Source organism: Molothrus ater, chromosome 4, assembly GCF_012460135.2.
Source record: "Molothrus ater isolate BHLD 08-10-18 breed brown headed cowbird chromosome 4, BPBGC_Mater_1.1, whole genome shotgun sequence".
NCBI classification, from domain to species: Eukaryota; Metazoa; Chordata; class Aves; order Passeriformes; family Icteridae; genus Molothrus; species Molothrus ater.
Genome location: NC_050481.2, coordinates 43,010,752 through 43,019,999, shown reverse-complemented (window position 1 = coordinate 43,019,999; position 9,248 = coordinate 43,010,752). Strand labels below are relative to the sequence as shown.

General features: G+C 39.4%; 1 protein-coding gene across 5 annotated transcripts in view; it reads right to left on the bottom strand.

The window, feature by feature from the left end:
• Positions 1 to 2,906: 2,906 nt before the first annotated feature.
• MTUS1 (microtubule associated scaffold protein 1) overlaps positions 2,907 to 9,248 on the bottom strand; it is an 84,944-nt gene continuing 78,602 nt past the window's right edge. For all 5 annotated transcript variants that reach the window (XM_036382158.2, XM_036382160.2, XM_036382161.2 and 2 more), the window contains 3 exons: positions 7,225 to 7,341; positions 5,931 to 6,028; positions 2,907 to 5,128 (listed from right to left, as the gene is read on the bottom strand). In XM_036382158.2, the coding sequence (XP_036238051.1) occupies positions 4,912 to 5,128; positions 5,931 to 6,028; positions 7,225 to 7,341 (432 nt within the window). In that variant the 3' untranslated portion in view covers positions 2,907 to 4,911. The remainder of the gene's footprint in view (positions 5,129 to 5,930; positions 6,029 to 7,224; positions 7,342 to 9,248) is intronic.

The following is a 9,248-nucleotide window of genomic DNA, read 5'->3' as shown; positions in this document are numbered from 1 at the left end:
CTGGGTTCAGTTACCAGTACAAAGAAAGAGCTTGCCAGAGGAGAAGGTAAGAACTTGATAACAACATTGTTGGACATTTTGGCAATGTTTGATTTTTTTTCTTAGTCTCAAGCACCATCTTTATGTGGGCTAGAGCTTTAAATACAAATCCACTCCTTAGTAGTGAAATGACAAAAAATTTAATACAAGCCATGTTCCAAGGCAAGTGAAAACCAGCTTATTCTGAACAGACAAGGAAGCAGAGCAGGAACTGGTCCCTTGGTCACACACTTCCCTGTTTCAGCCTGAGTTTGGAATTCCTGAAATTTTCTTCTGCTGAAGGCCTGAGGTAGCCTGTGCTCCAGCTAATTCAGACCTTTGAGCAGATGTGTGCAGCACTGTTTGGAATAGTGGCAGCTCTAAGTGCTAATGTAGAAATGGCAGATTCCCAATAAAATCAATGATCTGATTAGTAGAGTAGCTAATGAAAACATTAGACACGTTTGCTGAATGTGTTTTCTTCAGCATGAAGGAACCTAAACCAATTTAACTGATAAGAGAAATAGCCCCATGGTAAAGACAGAAATGGTTCCATGCAGGTCTCATGTAATAGCCTACATGGAGAACATTCCCCAGGAACTTTTTTTACCTCTGGCCTCTGAAAATAAGATATCTAAAAAAAAAATATTTAAAAGAGCATGCAATAGAACTGACTTCGAAGGTGTAAGAAGTGAGGTTAATCTGTTAAAATGTGTCAAGAACATTACACTAATCCAAAGGACTAAGTAGGTTATACAATTTCATAGTAATACCTAAAAAGCATCTTGTACTATTGTTTTAGGGAAAAATTTCCTTGTATCATGTGGGTTTTTTTTTATTCTGACCAAATTAACAATGTTTGACCTTCTAGATGAGGCTGTGCAATGTGTTAATTCCTTTTTAGCATTTTCATTCCTCAGAACAATGTCTTTCCCTTTGAACTAAAGGAGTTGTGCCAGCTTTTTGAATTTCGAAGTGCATTTGAGCCTGTAATTCAATAATTTATTTCCTTCTCAAAGTATCCGGGAAGTGGGAGATCGTGTCACCTGCCCACCCTTGTTCAACAGCACAGTGAAGGCATCACTTCCTTGATGACAGTTTGGCAGGAAAAGATGGTGTAATTCCATTGCTTGAGTATTGCCCTGGGGTGTAATGGTTATGCCTAACCATCATGTGCAGGTCTCAAGCTGATACAGAAGCAGTGCCTCTAAGGAAGAGTTTTGGTGGGTGTCACATCCTGTCCGATCCTTTCTGTCCTTGTCCTCCCACCAAGAATGAGAATAATTCTTGTAATTGAAAACTATGAGAATTCTTTTACTATGTATTTTACACAGTTTTTATTTTACCAAAAGCGTCTTGGGCAGAGCTGATGTTACATTGATGCAGTTAATTGCACATTTCCACCTAAATGAACAGTGACAGGGGAAGAGAATGAGGCCTGGAAAATAAAATTTACGTGACTTGTCAAAGTTACATGCCTAAAGCTGCCAGTGCTGTTACTTCCATTTCCATACCTGTGTCACTGCTCTTCTAAGGCAAGGCAGCAGCAGTGGTCAGAAGGTATTTTTTTCTTCAGGGTTCAGTGGTTATCCCAACTTTATGATGACCGTTTTAGCTGCAGCTCAGCCCTAAATGATTTCCTGGCTGTCAGACAAGATCAGTGGTTGATTACTGTCTAGAAGGAATTTCATGCATGAATTGCATGACACCAGTTTACATGGAAGTGTCTTTGGTGTTAGCAGTGAGAAACATCAAGACTTTAGTTAGCTCAAGGAAATGATTCACTTCAACTTTTATAAAAAATACAGTACAACTCATATAATGACGTTTAGAGAAAAGCATTGAAGGTGAACCATACTATGAATACTTTGAATGGTAACAAACTATGTGGTACAGCTGTTAAATGTCACCATAGCTTCCTCTGAAACCCATCATTAGAGTTGGAACTGTAAAGTTGGAGAGTAAAGTTGGATATCTGATGAAAATCACTTGTTCAATTGCTTGACCTTTGGTTTATGATGATGAGCAGGTTTCTAGCTTTTCCTGAAGAAACCTTATGCTAAAGGAAAAAACCCCAAATATGTAAAAGTTACTGGATTGAACAAAGTCTTTACTAACACATGGTACTTAAGTTAAAGCTTGAAATACTAAAACAGAGAAAAACATTGAACCAGTATTTACAGATTAGCAGAATTATTTAATTTGTTGAGACCAACAGGACAAACGCTAAACAGGTATTTCTGTAATCTGATTTCTACACACAAGCAGCCTTCATTTCTTCATAAAAGCATTAAAGAGTCTACTTGCAAGCAGTTTATAGACATGAAGAGTCACCTTCACTGTGGAGGTAAATTATCAACAAATTAACAGTCTTTGTATTATCTACTATACCATACTTACTTTTCTTGTAGGGTAGCCTGGAAAAGCTTTCCCTGCTCTTGCTACAGGAAGGGCTATGCCATATTTAACCTTCAAACATCTGTGTGCACTCTGCTTGCACGTTTTATGAGGCATTACACTGCAACTGAAGTAATAAAGTTCTTACTGGTGGCTAGGTAAGTGTCCTTGTGACAGGACCTGTTATACTGCTAACCTCTAACTGGGGCTTTTCTCACCCACAGAATGTTCTGAAGAATCACAAGCAACCTCCATAGATCTCCCACCTACCCATAGCTAGGCAGGTACCTATCCTGCCCATATGTCTTCTACCCCTATATCTAAGTGGAGGAACAAGGGGAAATTTTCTAAGGATAGCTGAATAATTTGTGCCATGAAGCTTCACCATTGTGGTTTTGCTGTGCAGAGCAGATACCAAGAGTAATGAAGTAAATGGAAAAATGTTCCTCAGATTAAAGATCCTTTGACTAACATAAGCAGAAGAAAAATCCTTCAGTTGGTAGAAAATATTTATTGTAAAGCATTCAGCTCAAAAACATGCAATCAAATCCCTTTGACTGTAGAAAGTAAGAATGTTCTGAGACATACTTAAAGCCAAGTTGTAGCCAACATAGGATTTTCAGAGTTAAATTTGAACCTCCTAGTAGACATTTTAAGTACTGACACCACTAATAAGTGGTATGTACAGTGCCCTAGAAAGGCTTAAAAGAAAGCATAATGTTACCTAGAAATGGCACCCTCAACTTGTACATTATGAGAGGTTTAAGTAAATTTAAGGTGAAAGAGTCAATCACAAGTTTAAATATATTACAAATTTACTTACTGTATGAGCACTGTTAACAGTATTGTTTCTATGTCTGTGTTCCTCATTATTAGCCAAGATTTTGCAAGTCTTAGGTAAAATACTTTGAAGTTGTTCTCCAGTTGAGTTCCCTAAATGCTTTCCCATGCCCTTGATTCCTGTCCCCAAGCTACTGAAAAAGTCAGGGAAACTCAGCCAGCTATCAGCATTAGCTAACCAGCAGTGTAACAATGTCATGGCCCTGCTGTGCAGCCCAAGCTACTGTAAGAATCAGTAGTATTTTCTAAGACTAATCTGAAGCTGAACCTGTTTTAATAGGTACAGAGCAGTCATCTTAAACAGGTCTGATCAAGGGTGGAGCCAGGCTATCCAATTACCCTGCTGAAGCCGAAACTCAGCATGTGGTATTTCCAGAAATGCTGACACTCTCATCCTCCAGTTCCAGCAGCCAGGACAACTTTTTCCCCTACTCTATAGAATCTCTTGAACAGGATTTTTCACCTGATGAACTATCAAAACACCAATATCCTGCAGTCTAAGAGGAAAAATATGGCAGAATTAGCAAGGTAAAATACCTTCATCCTCAGGTGAATTTAGCCAACCCTGAGGAAAGTTAATATAAATGCTAAAGCTTAAAAAGGCAAGGTGTGTCACTAGCTATATTTGGATTCACAAATTACTTAATCTTCTTGAGAACTGAATTAAGAATGCACCTAGTTACAATTATTGCATTTCTCTTTGGCTTTCAAATCTACATCTTGTTTATCCTCAGGAACAGACATGCTATTTTGGGGAAATCAGTGCCTCCTTTTCAGCAGGTAAGATGCTAGGTCTAGGCTTCTAAATTTGCAACTCAGCTAAGAACTTCTGACCTTGAGGGCTACTGTGGTTCTGACTACAACCCTGTTGACTTGAAATCCAAAATCCATTGCACTCTGCAAAAAAAGTTCTCCTCATAAATGGCAGAGTTGTGCACGGACATGAAACCAAGAACCCATGCAAAATATGGCTGCAATTCAATTTGTTTTTAAAATTAATTCAAAGTTGCATACTGAGGTTGGCCAAGACACTAATAAATCAGTTGACAGAGGTCTTCATGGCATTTTTTTACCAGCCAGAATGATGAAGGAAATTAACTTACAGTACCGGTGGCAGTTTCTCCTCATTCCTTGGCAAGGGTACTCTGTTAAGCATGCATACTGAGAGCACTATCAAGGAAGTACATGTCAATGTATAGTCTTCAGCTTTTATCCTTTATTACGTACACAGCAAAGAAGGCAGCATTAGACACACGCACAGTGTGTTACACCCACTCCATCCACGGCACACGCACACGCACACACACAGCCTTAAAAAAGTGTTGGTGATAAGGAACATATTATAAAGGTTGTGATCTTTATCTCTAAGCCCCTGAGCTTCTTCTTATGGTTAGGTGAAAAGGCAACAAATAAGTCTTTCCTTGCTCTATAAGTGCTTTGTGCAACGATGTCCATAGAGGTCATAAGTCTTTTTGGGAGGAGTGAATGTCTTACTCCCATATTCACAGTCTCCTATCGCTGTTTTTGCAACACATAGTTTCCAGTTATGTTCAGTTGTCATAGGCGGCTAATATAGCTCTTGCTCCTGTGATTAAAGTTAGGAAAGGTTCTGCAGATCACAAATGAAATGCAGGCCTCTCTTTCTCTCAAGAGATGTCATCTTGGTGACACTGCAGGACTAGAGAAGTTACCAGAATTTCGTGGGGACTGAAGAGGCACAGATGAAGAACTGGGAGACAGTTTTCTTGGGCTGCATAGATCACCATTGTGCAACTTCCACAAAAGTTCTTCATTTTCCATTGACAGGCGTTTGTTTACTTTTGATTCTTTCTCTAGTGACTCCTGTAAAACAGCTTGCTCTGTAGAAAGTTGCCTGCAAATGGAAGATTTACATCAGAACACATAACCCAACTTGGAGGCTGCAGTATTAAAACTTAAAGAAAGGTTTGAAAGTGCATGAGCCTTTGCTTGGCTCACAACTGAATTCCAGCTTTAATAGGAGGACTGAGCATGTTCTCATCCTAGCTATATTTAAACTGGTAGCTTGCAGAAAGCAGGAGAAAGTCCCAGTAAGAAACATCCCCAAGGACCAGAAAAAGCATCAGAAAAGTGAGGCTTAAAAGAACACATGCTTTTAAACAGCTGTGCTGGAGCCTTTGGGTCTTGTTGCAGGCTCAGCTCAACATGGAAGCTACAGATTTCTTCGCACCAGAAGAGTCTGGCCATCCATTTAAGCAGCCGCTAGGAGGAGCTCAGACGCGTTTTATTCATGTTAAATATTACTGTTATTGCTAAATAAACCACACTGATCTAAACTGGGGACAAATCACTCACTGAAGTGGTTATAAGTATGACCTAAGTCTAGCTTACAAGCCAGTAGTACTTAAAAAGGTCAATCTTTGTATGATGGTATTTCTGAGTTGCTTTTTCTTCCCTAAAATACTGGAATACTAAGAACACACTAAACCTTTATCCCATTTCAAAATGTTCCTGCTTGTTAACTGTACAAAGGAATGCACATTTGTAGAGATACAAGTGGGGAAGAAATGGATATGTTCTTTCACAGAGTACTAAAAAATTGCATTCACCAATACTTCCAAGAGAATTTTCTTTCTTGTCACAGGAACCCCTTCCCCCTGATTAAAGGCATCTAAATGTCCACAGATGTTTTTCACCTTGAAAGCTCCATGTGCTTGTCCATCCGAGCTTTTAATTCTTCATTTTCTTGCTGAACCTTCTTTAATTTATCCATTAAGATTGTGTTGTTCTCCACCTTGGAAAGAAGGTCACAATTTGAAATAAAACCCATACGTACACTCATCAAGATTCTGACTGAGCTATCAGAGATGCTGGCAATCTAGAGTTTGCAGAGCTTACAGTACACACAAAAACATCCTACTTAGCTTATCCTTGCATAACACTGGCACTTGGCCACTCGTGCTGATTAGATGCCAGCAAGGAGGATTGCTGTTAACCAGCACATTCCAGTAATTTCTGCCAGTGATGGGAAGTTTTAGACACTGTAATACCTTTCTAGACAGAAGACTGTCTAGAAATAACACAACAAATTCAAGAGTTCCCCTAATAAACAGCTTTCCCTCTTGCTCTTCTGATTCCACATCACTGCTGGAAAACATTATCAAAAATAAAAGGAAAAACTGATTAAGTGGTTGCATGGTCCAAGGCCTTTTACACTGAGGCCAATGTCTGTTGGAAAAGATGAAGGTTTGTGAGCAATTTGCCAGTAATAGCAGACTAGAGTAACATACACTGCTGCACAATACTGAACAACTGACATCAATGTGTTCCTTTGTATCCAAACCTCTTTCTATACTTCCTCATTAAAGTCTTGCTTAAGCAAGTATTACAACAGTGCTCAAAGGCCCCACCCAGGAGAAGGACCCTGTCCTGTCACAAATAACAGCATGTTAAGGATTACAAGTCCTGCCTCTGAAATTGAATTTTCATGTGGAACTACACACAGGTCAAAGAGACAGTAATACAGCTAAACAAACAGCTTAACAGGTAAAATGACTGGCCTGAGCTAATCAAGACTTACTCCATTTCATTTTTGATCCCTTCTTGTTAAATTAGGATAATTTCCTTCCTAATGTTTTCCTGACACTGCAATCTATCTTCCATACCACTTGAGCAATGTAGCAGGTAAGGATTTTGCTCTTTAGGGGAAGAGGCTCCCAGATAACTGTACTGACATAGCAATAGTTTGTGCAAACCAGTAGCTGTCTTAAGACCTTAAAAGGTCATTTAGAGCATCTGGTCATTTTTTTTTGCCTCTTGACACATATCCCAAAACTGTACCTGCAATGTAAGCATGTCCCATCATGAATTCCTGTTTCCTTTTAAACAAAAACTATTAATTCTTGCATGTAAGTCCGTCCAGCCCAAGCTCATTATAGGAACACAAGTCAGAGACACAGCCTCAGCATGCCAGACCCAAGGAATGCTCACCAGCTTTTCCATCTTCATTAGCTTTATGTCCTGCTGATGGAGTTTCTCATTCTTGATCTCCAGCACTGCTTTCAAACTTTCCAGCTCCTGTTCCAGGTACATAATCTGTGGGTTTTTCTGAAAGATTGCCAGAGAGTTTGCTTAGTACCCTGAATTTCAGGAATAATTTAGATGTTTCTCTGCTATTCTGAAAAAAACAAGGAAATAATTACAGTAACAAGTTACGTGTTCTAAGTGAAATCAAGTCGAACATGAAAATAAATAACAAGATCTGATATCACTTTCTTCTTGTTTTTTGTTTGTCCTTCAGGGTAGGTGGACAGTTGTAGTTGCTTCATCAGAAGTTGTTCAGAAAACACTTAATGCACAGACATGAAAAAGCCTTGTGAATCAAAGGAAGGCATGAATGCTGTCACAGCAGAACTTGTTTCACAGGAGTGCCCAAAGGCCTTAAGGCTAGGAGTTCCAAAATTTATTTCATATTACTCATAACCCATCCCAAGAGATAATTAAACATTTCAAGAGTTTTCAGGCACTGGAATACTTCAAAAAAGCACTAGAAGTTTAAGTTCTGAACTTGACTGTAGCTTATTTTCCCTGGCTTGAGTCTGAAAGTAGCTGGCTCATAAGCAGAAATTGAAAGTTTTCAGCTTTACATTGTTCTGAAGCCTGAAAATGCACCTATACATAAAAATTTTGCACTGGTACACTTCCATAACTTATCTACAATATAGCAAGTTAGGACTTCTTTATTTTTCCTTTTTGTATTGTTTTCTGGGAGGTGGAAGGGAGATCAGGAGGAGGCCACAGCAGGGTAAGATGTGGCTGCCTCAAGGACCTGTTTTCCAGAGTAAGAAACCATTCAAACACTGCAGAGTAAAACAGATTGTCTGCATTTCAAGGCAGTCACAGCCAAAAAAAGGGAAAATAGAGCAAGCCTGAGTCCATTTCCAGATAGTGAGAATGGAACATGAGCTGAACTCAATCAATGATTAAGCATGTTGTGTAACTAAGTTTATCTTCAAAATCAAACAAAACTTGTTTTAGGGCATTTGGGTAAGAACACAGGTGCACTGCACTGAGTAACAGCTCCACTGCCACACCAGAAACCTCGGACAGGAGGGCAATGCCTGCAGCCTTGTGGGTGTGGTCCCAGAAGCACAGGGCCAGCACATGTCACAAGTAATAGGGGCTCCATCACCTAGTTCATTCTCCTGCTTGTTTTTAAGGCCTGTTGCAGTAGTGGTTCTTGTTTAACTTTTGAGAAGTCTGTGTGAGGGTGAAGCATGCTGTGCTGCCTCAGTGAAGGCAGCAGACAATCTGTTCCTGTTTTGTGACTTTAACATGGAATCTAGGAGCTAACAAGGAAAGCAATCCTGAAAAGTTGAAATGTTACAGTATGTTCAATATTCACTTTATTTTCTTTCCCTCAAGTCCAATGGTCTTAAAATGTGTTTTTAAAGTCAAGTCTGAGCCCCCACATTAGCTACTCAGAGAAGAACACACAGGCAAATAAAAAGACTGAAAGGCCTACATTTTTTAGCAAAAAAAACTGGGAATATCAAGTGACACTATCTAAATGATACCAGAGAGGTGGAAATACATCTCTCTCTTCAAAGGGCTATTGGGAATTCCAATACTGCAGAATTTGTGCTTAGTACAGAAGAATATGCTGAGTCAAACTGGTGCTTTTCCAAAGACAAGTCTCAAGCTTATCATGCATCTTAGGCTGCCAGGAAAGCACAAAGCACATTTGCAGCTATGTAAAGGCACTTGACTATTGCTCCTTTAATTTAAGCAACATCTGAGCGTGCCTGTGGAATTACAGCTCAAACTCCCGCCGCCACAGCAACATATTGTGGTTGCAGATTCTTCTTGTGGCAGCTCGGCCCTGCTACTAGAATAAGCAATAAGAGAAAACAATACAGAACAAATTCCAGTGAAAACTAGGGCAACTTCCACTAGAGGCATCCTAAGTGAGTCTTTAACATGGAATTTCTCTTTGTGGAATAAACAATACTACT